Raw genomic sequence first — 15,899 nt, forward strand, 5'->3', positions numbered from 1 at the left:
CGGCAATGCAGTGAGCACAAGCGTGTGGGTGAATATATGTGTGTGTGTGTGTGTGTGTGGAGGGGGTGGTGGTTCTGATGGGAAGGGGAGGGGAGTGGAGGGGGTCAGCCCAGTCTGGCACAGGAGGAAAAAAATGGAGACGTGGGGAGTCCGATACGGAGTTTTTTTACGTCAACCGCGCGATGTGGGCGTGAAAGAGAGAGAGAGAAAAGAGAGAGAGAGAGGGAGAGAGCAAGAGAGAGAGAGAGAGAGAGCAGGCATTACCGCCCTCGCGTAAACGGGGTGCACCATTTCACTCCTCTCCGCTTCACCGTGCGCGTAAAAAGGCAAAAAGGCAACAGGACAAATCCAGAGCGCGGCAGAGAGACCCAGAGCCAAAAAGAGAAAGAGAGAGAGAAAGAAAGAGAGAAAAACAGAGGAATAGAGAGAGAAAGAGTGGCTGAATTTGGAAGGCTGTAAAGACACGGCAATGTGCAGCTCTGAGTGGCTTTCTCCAGCTTTTCCCCGCGCGAGTATCTAAAGGCTGGCAGGCGCACGCCAATGGTTTTACCTCACGTAGGATGGGATTAACTTTGTCCGGAAGATACATCTCACTGTTTCTCGCTGTCCAGATAGGTGAGTACTCCCGCGCTAATTTTATTCCCAGCCCGGGACGCATGTACATGTGTGTGTGTGAGTGTGTGTCTGTCCTGCACTGGTTTTCGTTTCGATGCTCTTTGCGTTATTTTGGGTAAATGCAATATTTTCCGTTTTATTTATTTATTCGTTTTAAACGCACCCGTGCCGATTATTTTTTTTTTAAATTAGCGCTGTGAAAAAAACGACCTTTTGCCATTTTGCTTTTGTGTTTTAAAATCCGTGTGTGATGCAGTTAAATGCGACACGATCTACATACAGTGAGCGGTGAGTGCCAGCCCACGTTAGCTCTCTTTCTTAAGGTCGTTTATGAAATTAACAGTAATAAAAATTATAATGTAAAAATGATGTAATTTTTTTCTGTTTAAAAGTTAAACATAATTAATACGTCCGTATTTACTAGTTTCCTTTTGTGTTTTTTATTTCATTATTTTTTTTTGTCTACGCTGGTCCGGTTCGTGGGAGTGTGTGGAAAGAGAGATACAGAGAGAGAGAGAGAGAGAGAGAGAGAGAGAGAGAGAGTGAATGTGTGTGTGTGTGTGTGTGTGTGTGTAAGTGAGAGGGGGGAGAATGCTCTCAGAAATCCCACTCCAGGGACGTGGAATATTTAAACCAGCTAATAAATAAATAAATACACATAGAAATCACTTAAAATATTCTGAATGACCACAAATAATAATGTAAAATAAAAATTCTACGACTACTACTATTAATAATAATTATCGTTTTTAACACAATGTGAGTAATCACAAAAAGTATGATAATAATAATAATAATAATAATAATAATAATAATAATAAGAAGAAGAAGAAGAAGAAGAAGAAGAAGAAGAAGAAGAATATTTTTAGCACGACCTAAAAAAAAATAATTTAATAATCTCCTACAACAGAACTGGGTGCAGTCATATCCCATCTATACTTGTTTTACAACCTACACTAATTGGGGGAAAAAATCACGTGTACGTGCTTAATGTAATTTACTGTAATTATAAACCCCTTAGACTTTTCTTAATTTCTCGTCTGTTTCATCTACGTAGGACGCACGTTTCTACGTCTTCATTCACTGTCCCGTCACCTGAAAATTTTATATGGGCGCGTTCACGTCATTAGATTTCTTTTGATCTGAATTTGAAGTATTTCAATTCGATTCGGCTCTGCAGTGTGTGAATGAGGGATGCGTTTAAATAAACGTGGCCTAAATTGTTGGGTGTGAAATGAGGTTTAAGTGTATGAAGTGTATTAATGCCCCCCACCTCTTCCCCAGCCGTCCCCTCCCTCTTCATGTGAGCGCGGTACTGAGGGCTGGCTGACCAGCAGGACAGTCTATTTCAGCTCTCTGCTCGGCTATATATAGACCCGACGAGTAAAACGTGATATTCCATCGATAATATGTGCGCGAGAGATAGAGATAGAGCAGCTGAGACGATGTGGAAGGGCAAACAAAGAAGATGTAACAAAGGAAGTGGGAGGGGATGGATTTGATTAACCATCCAACGATAAAGGGATGAGCAACTGGTTCGTGTATAGAAATGTGAAACATCCCCTTATCTGTCCTCTACAAAATCCGCCATGTTTTAAGGCGGTAAAATTGGAGAAATCGTTTTTCTGCTGAGACTGGAAGAAAATGTGGGCGCAGATCATTTCAGCTCTATCACAGGCTGATCTGCGCTGATATGATCTGTCCGCCCAGGAGAGCATGAACGGAGCGGAGAAAGCCCCAGCCGAGCATAATTAGAGCTCCAAACCGCGTTATGTAAGCCTGCAACACTGCGGCAATACTTACTAATATAGCCTATATTTCTATTCACAAACACTGATACGTTCACAGCTACGCACGAGCACCAGCAGCCTTAAAACAAGCAGAAACACGTAAATCCTGGACACCAGCAACGCGCACAATAGTGAGTACCGCCCCTTAAAGCCAGGATACATGATAATAATATCAGTCGAAAGTGTTTAACCTGCCTTGCTGATATAAAATATAAAACTTTCCAGCGTGGGTCCATCTGAGAGGATTTAAACATGTTAAGAATATGTTTATGTTTTATTATAGCTATACGTTGTCATTGCAATGATTGCATAACCAAACTCTAGTCATATAAATAAATAAACGCAAACCATAAAAAATAAAACGCACACCCGCGTAAAACTAAACACGCAAAATGCATAAGCAGAGTCATTTGAGATGTTTTAAAGACACGATGCACTTTATTAGCACGTTATTGGTTGTAATGTATAACCAGGAATCCCCGTAATAAATAAATAAAAATCCACGGGCATGTAACCATAATGTCCATCCACCGAAAGTATCAAATGTTTTGAAGGTCCAAAACTCCAGCCCCATATGAGGCGCTTTAAAGAAACAGTGCCCTTGCAAAACCAATCTGTCTTAAAATTAAATAGAGCAATAGATTAAAACGTGCAACCTGGAAAATGCCAAAACAAAATCTACCGTAGGACCATAGGATAGATGTTAAATAAACTATATATTTACATAACCCGTTCCCCTCTTCTTCAAAATGGACGAATAAACTAATAAGTAAAAACGCAGGTTCTCAAAAATAAAAACATTCACACAAAACAAAGAAAAAATTATGAAAGACATGTAATACTGTGGTCCGTGCACTTATGGTTTAAAGCATTCCACACTTAAAAAGCCAGTGAGGTTTAAAAAAATAATATGCTTCAATAACTAGTATTTCTCAAAAAGAATGATTGAGACAATAATCGCAAAAGCAAACAAACCATAACGCTCAAACGATTAATTGAAATAATGCATGAATGAAGGGTTGAGACTGATTCGTGTCTAAAACAGCGTGATGCACTACACATATCATTCTTTTTGGAAACTTCTCTGAGCGCTCTGCAGAAAGACCCCTCTCCTCTTTTTTCCCCTCCTCTTCCTCCTCCTCCTCCTCCTCCTCCTCTTACTCCTCCTCCTTTCCCTCTCGTGCAGCCAAGTGCATTACTTCATCTGTTTGCCTCCACCTCCCGGGCAGAAATGATCTCAGCGCTCAGAGCTGATGCTGCTGCCGCTCGGTTTGAATGGAGATGAGTCTGGAGTGACCCATAAACAGTCTTTAAACATACCTGCACGAGCACGCAGGCACTCACGCACGTACGCGCACACGAACGAGCACGCACACACACTGAGGGGGCGTTGAATGAACGCGGGAATTTTTTTTTTTGAAAGAAAAATCTTAGAAAACAAAGAAAAATGTATTATTTATTTAGTGCTAAATTGTTGTCATTTGTGTGACTTCAGTATACATGTACACTCCCAGAATATAGTAGATATTTGTACTACTATATTATTTTGTAGTTTTTTTACACAATTCGATATTTGATGGTATTTTTGCAGTATTTGTACTTTGGTGAATAAACATTAAACATTTACCTGTGCAACATTGCGACTAAAGATGTTGTAAAAAGCGTTATATTAATACATTTGAATTGAATTGAGTTTAATGAAATCTGTACATTCCCAGCTGGCATTTCAACCTTGAATCAATGTTGATGTTATGGTTCATTTTGATTTTGATATTATTTCAACATCGTACGTTCAATCTCTAATACACCATAGCTCACTAAAACTAGAAAATCCTATGGTTAACAGTGTTAACTAACAATAAACTTACATTACTGCAGTAAATCTGAGTATAAAGAATGTTATCCACCACTACCATTATTATTCAACATCTGATCTCAAAAACACTAAAACAAGTACAACATGAACATTCCCCCAGATATGGTGAAAAATTTGTTTTAAATTAAAAAGGATTTAACATTAAATGTTGATTCAGCGTACAACATACATTACTTTAATCATATATCAACCACATTTCAGCGTTAAAGGTCGGTTGTGTGCCAGCTGGGATTCTTTTGTATTTCCCCCCCTTTTTCTAAGGAACACAGTTGGACTTTTGAGTGCACATTTGCAGTATTTGTACTTTGGTGAATAAATATTAAACATGTATCTGTGCAAGATAGCGACACAGGTTGTTGTAAATACATTCGAATTTGAATTGAGTTTAATCCAATATGTGCATTGTCCTTTTTCTGACAGTGCATTTTTACGCTATCAAAACCTTAATCCGAATGCAAGCTCATGCACGCATGTAAACGCATGTTGTATCAGTTGTGTTTCGGTTTAAGTGTGAACGCGCTTCTGATGATGTGCTCCTTCTTGCAGCCTATTTTCTGCAGGCGGTTGGAGCGGCGGGGAAATGTGACACCGTGTTCAAGGGCTTCTCCGACTGTCTGCTTCAGCTGGGAGATAACATGGCCCACTACCCCCAGGAGCTGGAAGAGAAGGACAACCTCCACACCATCTGCACGTAAGTGGAGCTTTAGGGATTCATATTAGCAAGCGTTTTTATATGTGTGTGTGTGTGTCGGAGAGAGAGAGAGAGAGAGAGAGAGAGTAATATTAAGATATGATTGAACGACATGCTTTATTAATATCACTACTGCTTCTGCTCTGCCCATAGTGCTGTAATGGCGCTGTAATTGATTTGGTGCTAATGCATATAAAGCAGACATGCAAATAAAGCCCACTGAAATATATAAGAGAGAGAGAGAGAGAGAGAGAGAGAGAGAGAGAGAGAGAGAGAAAGAGAGAGAGTGAGTGTGTAAAGGAGCCAGATGGCACAAGGGCCCCCTTGTTTAACTCGACATCTCCATCATGAAAATGAGGCTCCGCTGCGTTAAAGCGCCATTCATCACTTCACCAGTTCACCAGTTCATCACTTCATCCACACCAATTAGGAGCTACCAGACAGACTCCCAGGTGAAAGGTGAAGAAGGCAGATTGGATTAGAGCGAACGAAAGAAAGAGAGAGAACGAGAGAGAGAGAAAGAGGGAGGGAGGGACGCAAGGAGGAGGGGCTGTTTTCCCCTGGGGGCTTCGCAGTATTACCATCTCGGATTCCCCTCCATTCACCAGTTTACACGAGGACAAGGGAGATAAATTGAATAAATTAAATAATCATTTGTTTATATCTATATTTTTATTTTTTTTTTAATTATATGAATATACTTACCAAAAAAAAAGAGAAATACATGTATTTATTATTATTTATTTATCAAACTTATTTTATTTATTTGTGAGATTCTGGCAGTTTCTGGTTTTGTTTCTTACATTTGCATTAACAAAATTTCGTAATGAATGGATTAATACAATACTAAATTAGTTAGAATCTTAGAAATCTTCCGTTCAAAATATTAAGAATGTTTTTTTTTTCTTTATATATTTCCAGTGGGAACAATTCAGTACAGTTCATATATACATTACATTAATTTTACTGTGAAACTGTGAACAGTACACTGGATCAGTACATTGAAGAACTGCGCACCGAGTGCTGTGACCGTAGATGGACGCCGGACTGAATTTAGCTCAAACTCTATAAATATTCGCTCTGGACTGAAGTGATGACGCGCCTTGGCTCTTTTTGCCTGTTTGATGCAATGCTTCATCACGTGGTTTCGGCTCATGTGAGAAAACAGAGTGACCTGTTCACTGAGAAACAGAGTAATTTAAAACGTGTAGAGGAAGGAGGCGATGTACAGTTTTCTACATATTCATCACCATGAACAGGCTCATCATCATCGTCTCCATTATTATCACCGCCCTCCTTCTGGCAGTGCGCGTGTTCTGCTCGCACCTTTTTCATTTTCAATTTTCGTTTTTTTTGTGTGTAGATGTATAGATTATTTAAGAAATAAATAACAATGTTGGATTCCGTGCTATTTTGTTCTATCAATTTTGCACAATATATAGAAATGTTTCGTTTACAGTAAACAGTTTTTTGGGGAGATTTTACAATGTTTTCATTGTTTTCTATTCTATTTCACTTTAACTATTTTATTTAGTTTTTTTTTTTTACACAGGATTGTGATTTTTACAGTCCATTTCGGGTTTATAATCTAGATTGTATTTTAAATTTTTTGTAATTTTTATTTTTTTTGTGTTTTATTTTTTTTGTGATTTGCATTTTTGCAGTATATTACAGTGAGACGCAAGGCGATTTTTTACAGGCGATTTTTTATATGTTTTTTTTGTAACAGTAAATTAGCATTTTTTTCAGTGTGATTTGAATAAAAAGGCTGAATGAACCGAGATTTGTGACATAGATTGAGATATTTACAGGGATTTAGAATTTGTAAAGTAGACTGAGATTGTTACAGTGAAGCTGGGTTTGTAAATTAGGATGTGAGTATTACAGTAGATTGATGTGTTTACAGTGAACTAGTATTTGTTAAGAAGCTGTGATTTTCAAAGTGGATTTGGAATTATTAACAGTCTTTTTAAGGTAGATTAATGTAGATTTTTTACAGCAGAGTAGTACTTGTAAAGAAGCTTTGATTTTACAGTGGATCTAAATTATTTACAATCTGTTTTTTATTTGTAGGTTTTGAATTTCACAGTCTATAGGATATGTTTATTGGATATGTTAGTGGATATGTTTATATGTTTTTATATACAGGGCATTTTTTTTTACTGTGGATTAGTAAAACAGTCTTTGTAAAGTAGATTTATATTTTTACAGTGGACTAGTATTTGTAAAGAAGCTATGATTTTTACAGGGGATTTAAATTATTTACAGCCTACTTTTACAGTAGAATACGATTTTTAACAGTGGATATGATTTGTTGGTTTGGAATTTCACAGTCTATAAGATTTGTTTAGTAAGATAGATTGTAAAATAGATTTTTTATATACACTGATTTTTTTTTTTGTCTTTGTAAGTTAGATTTAGAATTTTACAGTGGACTGGTATTTGTAAAGAATATATGATTTTTACAGTACATTGAAATTATTTACAGTCTTTTTTTACAGTACATAAATTTTTTAACAGTGCACTGAAAAAACACAGTGTCTTTACAAATACTAGTCCAAAGTAAATATCTAAAGCTACCTTACAAGGACTGTTTGTGCTAATCCACAGTAAACGAAAAAAATAAATCAGTGTATATAAAAATATATTTTACTAAACAAATCTTATAGGCTGTGAAATTCTAAATGAAAAAATATTATCACTTATAGTAGATTTTTACAGTTTATAAAGATCTGTTTAGTGGACGTTTTTACTATGTATTAGCCTTTTTAAATTGGATACATTCTTTTCAGTACATTAAGATTATTTTTTACAGTGGAATGTGTATTGTAAACTATTGTAAACTTGATAAAGATTTTACAGTGAGTTTTTACAGTAAAGTTTAAAGGTGTATGAGACTGAGAGCAGCTGAAGGGTGTTTGTTATCCTGTGTTGATGGATGGGTAACCCGTGTGTATAATGTGATGTGCAGGTACTGGGATGATTTCCACTCGTGTGCTACTACCGCGCTGGCGGACTGTCAGGATGGCGCCATCGAGCTGTGGGAGAAGCTGAAGAAGGAGTCCAAGAGCCTGCAGTTCCGGGGCAGCCTGTTTGAACTGTGTGCAGGAGGGAACGGAGCCCCCAGAGCAGGACCCCCCCTTAGCCTGAGCCTCCTGCTGCCGGCACTGTGCGCCCTGATCACCGGCCTCAGTGCGCTCTAATCACCGCCAACAGCAGCAGCGACAAGAGGAGGAGGAGGAGGTGGAGGAGAAGAAGGAGGAAGAGGAGGAGGAAGACTAGAAAGAGCTAGCACCACGAGAAAAAAACAGATGTAATACAAAGAATAATAATGACGATAAAAAAAAGAAACCAGAAAAAACACATCTTCGCCCAAATGGATTTATATTCTTCATCCGGAGAGGAAGACGACACTTTTTTTGGTTTGCAAAAGACAATGGTGACGTCGTCTTCAGAGGGGTGGGGGGATGCTCCAGCATCCCTATCTGACCTGGGGTCAAAAAAAGTGAAAAACACTCATGTTCAGTGGTCCTGCGCTTACAGTAATGGTGGACTTCCATTGGCCTGTAGTGTTAAAGGCTGTAGTGAGGTAATAATCATCACTGCAGGTCTCTTCATACATAGAAATAAGAAATAAGAGACGAGATATCCTTGATATCCTGATATCTTGACACTACATACATCAGTCGAAATCAATCTAACGCCAGTTATCTGAGGCTGAACCCATAAATAATTCCTCTCTGTTCGTTTTATTTTTATTTTTATTAATTTTTTAGTTGTCAAATTTAGCCGAGATAAGCATGTTGGTGACCTTGGAGAAAGATGGAAAGTGGTTTGGACCTGTGAGCAGAAACAAACAGCTCTAATAATAATAATACTAATAATACTAATAATAAAACCTCAGGAATGAACCCAGGCATTCAATCAGTGGATGGAAGGAAGAAATATTTTATGGAAGGAAGGTAGAGTATAACACACGTACAATGTAGCGAGAAGAATGTAGAAAAAGAAGATGCTAATTAAAGATGGAGGCTGATGAATTATGTTGACTGTTGACATTCAGCCATGTTCATTTATGGGTTTATTAATGGGCGGCTCATGATGTAGGTTAGCAGATCTCCTCAGAGCTTTAGGTCTTCGTAGCACGATCCCATTCAGGCAGTGACGCTGCTGGTGTGGACGGAGAGAAATCTGCTGGAGCTTTACTAAGATGTGGCCACGTTTCACTGCCTTCAGATCATGTGGATTCTGTTCGTTCGTTCGTTTGTTTGTTCGTTTCTGGGGATGTTGCATATAAATACCTAACTATTCCAAATACAATTAAATATCAGTAAATAAGAGACGATATGTGGATAAAAAAAGATTTTCAGAAGATAAAAAAATATACAGAGAGTTACTTTACTGAAACAGTTTTAAAAACAGATTGATATACAGGTATATAAAAGATTGCTTAAAAGGCATACAAAAGAGTATTAAATAAAATCAGTTAATGTTTGAAAAAAAAAAAACACGTGTGTTGTTCATTTGCACGAATTTTGTGCTGTTGAGATCCAACATAATCGAAAATGATTATGTGATCTGTGTTGGAATAATGTGTGGTGAAAATCCTGAAAAGGTGTGTTTGGCTGCATGTGGTTGGTGGTGGTTTGGATCGAATCTGGAAGGGTTTTTAATATATTTTTATATAGTCAATTCTAGAGAATAAAGTATTTTATACATATAAACGATTATATAAACTATTAAATATAAGACAGCATTAAGAAAAAATATTAAAACTCGATTAAAACGATTTTTAAATATATAATATTATCGTTGAAGTCGCCTTTTAATTGCTTCTACTATTGTTGTTGGTGTGAGATTTTACTAATCAGGCAGCAGCTGTGCTGACGGTTCTTGCCTTGTTGGGTTGGAAGCAGTAATGATGGAATAATGGCCAAACATACGGCAAGAACCAAGAAGAACCAAATTGTGATGGCCACTGGTTAAAAATATCTCCCTGACTCTCTTGTGGGGTGTTCCCGTTGTGCAGTGGTCAATACCAAGGAAGGATAACCCAAAGGAAACCCAAGGCTCATTAATGTCATTCATTGAGGCGCCATCTCACAGCTTACAGGCTCTGCTGCCAATGTCTTTGTTTCAGATCTCATAGAACATATTTAGACTTTTTTTGGAATCCATACTCTGACGGGTCAGATCTGTTTTGGCAGTTCAATTGTGATTTATACATTCATAGACAGGTGGTTTTAATGTTATGGTTGATCGGTGCATTAACATTATTTTATCCTTGAAAGATGCAATAGGAAATGTGCTTTAGCCTGTATGAATAAAACAAATATTTTGTTCTCAAAAGCGATAGGAAATTTGTCAAATATCGGGTCAGAAAGGAATTGATTTTATTAAAAATCGAACATTTCGATTAAAATATTTAGTTTTGAGAGTCTTAAACCTCCTGTAAACCGCCGCTCTGGACAGATTTGGATACTCAGCTATAAGCTGCCATATTGAAATAATAAATAAAATATGAGAGCGTGGGTTTTTACTAATGAATTATTTATCTTCAGTATCCCTATAAATCTGTGCTACAGCCATTATGTCTACACGCTGATGCAGGAAACGTATTATCTATAACATATATAACATTAACCTTACCATTAGCAACATTTATTAAAATAATGATACAGTTTTTAGTTGCGAATAAACTAATATACAGATGTGGTCTTAATATTATTATATTAAGGTTAAGAAGACAAGGAATTTGCTTTGACCAGAACAGATTTAAAAGCATAATGTAAAAACATATTGAATAATCAGTGTTTAGACAAATGTTTCCCAGCACTATTTGCTGCTTTTTCGTAGCTGTTTGATTCTGGAGCTAATGAAGCACGCGTGCGGATTAAATTGAAGTAATTGTGTGCGTTTACCCATATATCTATAGTAATTAAGCATAGCCTAAATATTTTTTAAATTAAAATATGCAATAAAAAAATGCATGTTGCCAATATGAATGTTAATATATCATCAAAATAACGAAAACTAAAAACAGTAGAATTTGAACAAAAAGTAAAAATGCTAAATATTTCCATTACCCCGTTACCGTCATTTTCCTGTGACGTTAATATTCTTTTTATTTTTTTAAATTAAGCTTCACAAAACAACACAATACAAACAAGGAAATCCGAGATAATAAAAACATACAACCCAAAAGGGTTTTTACAAGCTTAACAAAACGTTTATACTCACAACATATCTCAGTCCTCAACCAGCCAATTTAACTCATTTAAGTACTTTTTAGTGAATACAGCTTTTTTTTTGCTGCTAAGACAATTAAGAGACTCAATATACAAATTAAATTCAACAAGAAACACATTAAAAAAGGTTTTATTTCTGTAAATAATGTTTCCCAAAGAGGATCATCAGATTCAAAGTAAAGTGGACTTTAGAGACAAAAATAAAATCCATTTATTTATTACATTTTATATCTACTCTGTAATTCGCTATATTAGAAAATATTTATCCAGAGCTTTCCAAAAATATTCTGGATAAGAACATTCAAAAAATAGATGTTCTAGTGTGACGTTAATATTCTGAGGGCTGGATATTTTTGTTCTTACATCACGTAATCGATTACTCAGCTCTAGTTGCCCTTCTCCTTTCCTCTCGCGTGCATTCACATCACGAAGACAATATGGAGAGTTCAGCACGAGGCAGCCTTTGCTTTTTTTTCCCAAGTGAGCAAGAACAGATTCTGCTGTCATGTTCCAGCAGGCTTCTTAAAAGAGCTGCAGACAACGCTTTGGGAAATTAATGCAGTATGCCCAGTTTTTTTCTGAATTCAAGCACAGCTTGAAACATTCATCAAGTCATCATATTCATCAGCAGGGATATTGACGCTGTTATGGGTCAGAGTTCATCTAAATCAAGTTCACAGCATTTCTCCTGTCAAGCCACCAGCATCAGTAGAAGACGCTTCTGGAGAGCGCATATATGGGAGTATGCTGTATGTTGGTTGGAAACTGGGTTACCAGCCCTGCTTATATGCTGCACAGAGCAGACTGGCTCCATTATCAGTGCAGCACTACAGTCTGCAACAACATTTTTTTTAGCTAGGCTTGTGGCAATTGATTAATGTGCCCAAAGCCATTGCCAGCTACACATGGTGGCCAAATTCCCATTTGCATAGCTGTTCACTCTTAACCCCTTCAGACCCTTCATCCATTCCAATTGACATCATGGATTTTCTGTTTTTTGAACTGTTTTGTTGCACAGAACATTAATTGAGACCATGAGCCAGCCAATAAACAAATGTACATCCAGTAAAAAAGTAGCTTAGCCCCGCCCACCGCACTGTGAAAAAACAGCAATTTACACATTAGGGCATAGCAGCAATATAATGTCAATGAGGCAAGTAAGAAGAGCTTATTTCCAATAATTTTATGTAATTTAGGAAACTTTTAAAATCATGTTTAGCAATGGTTTGTGAAATATAAAGGTCAGTATCGAATATAAAATAAAAACAAGTTAACAAAGGCTTCCAACAAAATGAACATAAAAAATAAATACATATTTTAGTCAATTTTATGATTTTTTTTAATATACATTGTATATAAGAATATAGTCCTATTTTGTGTGCATTTGTGTGCATTTTTTGTAATGAAAAAAATGGTTCTTTATTAAATCAAAATATATAATTCTATAGAAGCCCATTTCCACCATCTAAAAAATTAAATAAAATAATCCAGCACATTTTTTATTATTATTAGGTAAACTGCTATCTCAATATCTTGACATACTAAGACATTATTTGAGTAAGGCATTATTTTGAGATCCTATCTCATTATTTTGAGATACTAAAAAAGCAAATCTTTATTGAGAGATACTAAGTCATTATTTTGAGATAGTAAGTCATTATTTTAAGATACTAAGTCATTATTTTGAGATAGCATACAGGAGTGACCTGTATGCTATTTCTAAAATAGAAATCTGGTGTGAATTATTAAATAAATCTCTTTTCTCCAAGGTACAGAGGCTTATTTTGATATTGTGTGATTCCTCTAAAAGCACCAATATTTCATGATTTTTGAATCCACACCTGAAATAGTCCTCAATAATAGTATCCATTTTTCGTATTTGTCTCAACTGCATCTGTCTCTGTACAGTCTACAGTCTAGTATCTTAAAATAATGACAAAATAATGACTTACTATCTAAAAATGTGCTGGAATGGGCCTCCATGATCTTCTATGGTACCTCTCGAATGTCCTTTTGTAGCATATTTTAAAGTATCTTGTGTTGAATGTGCCAACTCAACAAGGGCTGACTTGGTCAGAAACCTGCATGATCTCTTAAGGTTTAAAACAGCATGAAAGTTGGAAAAAAGAAAGATTTTGTTACTTTGAAGGAGGAAGGAAGGTGAATCATGTTGAGAACTTTAGTTGCAGGGACGTGCAGTAAATCTTGTCTTCAATCTTTGTATATATAATATATATATATATATATATGTTTACACAGTCAAATATTGGACACTAGACACTATTGTTTACTAGTCATGAACACAGTACAAATTACTTATTGCATTAATGAGCCTTGGGTGCCTCTTTTGGTGAGGAAACTACTGTAAGTTAAATCCATCATATGTTGTACAGAAGAAACCTCCATGATCTGGTCAGGTTTCCTACATAAGCAGAGAATAGACGTCCATTCCATCTATACCAAGGCTTTGTGCTACTGTGGCTGCAAAGACCAGGATGTACAAGAAACTGTAGCGTCAGGGATGTGCAGCAGTTCTGTCTTCCTACAATCCAGCCTCAGTTGGTGGGCAGTTGCTTTAGATAGAAACCACATATATATATATTGGTTTACAAACCCAAACTTTAGACTGGGCACTGTTTAGAAGGAATGTGCACAGTGAAAAGTACAAAGTTGTGGGTTGGAGCCTCTATGTATTGCAAAAATTGGCCTTGGTTGTCCATGACCTTGTCACATAGTGGCCAATTGTACACTCGTTTAAGGGTTCTGCTGACAAACACAGATTAAATATGTTAAATGTTGGTCTTTAAGAGCTTTGCAACATAAGCTGAGAATGATGTAGACTATCTGCAGCTACACCAGTTACACCAAGGCTCAATCCCAGTTCACTTCTTGTGTCTATCACTTATCCCCACCCCTATGGTTTGTATGTTCTTGCCTATTGGAAAAGGTAAGGTGTTCTGATTCTTGTTGGTATAGAGGGGTAGGGTGAAGTTTTAGAGCTACATGAAGAGACATCAGAAATGGCCAGCAAGGTGCTTTCTCAAAGAAACACACACATAAAGAATTTTCTTTGTCAAAAAGTATGAAAACCAATGCAGTATCTTAGTTTAACAAGGTTTCAGTGTATTATAGCACTTTTCTTCATAACAAAGTTTAAACATCTTCAGTAGTATGTCTTATTAGCTAGCTAGCTAGCTACATTTCCTTTCCACCTTTTCCAACTTAAAAGGTGCAGCAGATATATTCTAGCACCAAAGCTGTTACATGATTAAAGGTAGAACATGAAATCAACATTAAATGAGGTTGCTAAACTTTACCACGCCTCTGCCTGCTGTAATCTAATAATAAAACAGTGTTTTTTATGTATTTATTATATTGATGATTTATTAGATTGTTAAAGGAGTGGAAAACTATGGATTGGTGTTCAAATGAGAAATGGGATTAAGCCCAAGACATTGTCCTTCTGCAGCTAGAGAGAGAACAAGGAGTTCTTGAAGGAGAGAACAAGGTCATGATGAGGACATGTGGTTGTGGGGATGTGCAGCAGCTCAGTCTTACTGGTTGGAGGATATCCATGCCAAACATGCTGAAAAACAAAGCACATCTATTAGTTTACACAGTCAAATATTGGACACTTTACAAGAAATATAAGGTCAAGTCCAATATAGTGCAAATGTGATTGTTAGTTTTGGAATGAATTCATAATGAATGTGCCAATTGGAAGTTAACCTTGAGAAAGAAGCCTCAGAAACCTCAGTCTCCATTGCTGACTATCGACTGTCTCTCTCTCTCTCTTCCTGAGAACACCAAATCGAAATGCCTCTAGCAGGATGAAGGCCAGCTTTATAAAGTTAACTTGCCCTGATATTTGTAGCTCTCTCAGCAGAGAAGTCATAACTATGATTAATCAGCTGTCATTGCAGGGCTTTGTAGAAAAAGAGAAAGACACACTACACTCGTCCACTGCAGAAGCCTTCCTGTTCATTGCCAGAGGCCTGGTGAGTTTGCTAATTACTTTATTAAATTTTGCCTTCAGCAAATAAATGAAGGAATCAATCAAATTACCTTCAGCGGAGCTCCCTTTAACAGAGAGTGTCATTGCACTTCATATGGAGAAAGAGGTGATTAAGAGTCGAGTAGTGTGTTGTAAGAATGCTGCGCATGTCCGAGACTGCTACATGTACTGCTGACCAAACACATCACTCTAATGGACTTCTAATGGCTGTGTAATCCAATAATACCTAATATTCTGCATGTTAAGTCCTCCCAAAAGGAAGTGTGAAAAGAAAATATCCAGAGGAGCTTCTCAACACCAAGAAGAAGCACAAGATGAGTTAAAATGGAAAGGTGGTAAGTACAGTACAAGAGCCGAATCTCTTGTTGTGATTTTAGAGTTGTTTTGGTGAAGATGGATTGGCTCATATAATAGAGTTGTATAATGCACCACATGGAGCCCCAGCCTTTATTGAGCATGGAAAAACACATCATGTAGGGGTGTAAACTGAATTACGGCCTACTTCTGCCTTGGGGACAACCAGAGCACATTGTTCTCTTCCCCGGCTCCTGATGAAGACCTGCTCTTCAGGGGGTGATCAAAAATGTATGACATTTACCATCCTAATTCTCTGAGCCGAAAAACAAGCCGGTCGTAAAACAGACGACATGGCAAACATAATACC

At 37.0% G+C, this 15,899-nt stretch overlaps 1 protein-coding gene across 1 annotated transcript; it reads left to right on the forward strand.

The window, feature by feature from the left end:
* Nucleotides 1-236: 236 nt before the first annotated feature.
* Nucleotides 237-14,581, forward strand: nrn1a (neuritin 1a). Its single transcript, XM_007238634.4, has 3 exons — nt 237-615; nt 4,828-4,972; nt 7,944-14,581. Exons 1-3 carry the CDS (start codon nt 561-563, stop codon nt 8,173-8,175), a joined length of 432 nt encoding a protein of 143 aa, XP_007238696.2. The 5' UTR covers nt 237-560; the 3' UTR covers nt 8,176-14,581.
* The last annotated feature ends 1,318 nt before the right edge of the window (nt 14,582-15,899 follow it).

This window comes from Astyanax mexicanus, chromosome 6 (genome assembly GCF_023375975.1).
Source record: "Astyanax mexicanus isolate ESR-SI-001 chromosome 6, AstMex3_surface, whole genome shotgun sequence".
NCBI lineage: Eukaryota > Metazoa > Chordata > Actinopteri > Characiformes > Acestrorhamphidae > Astyanax > Astyanax mexicanus.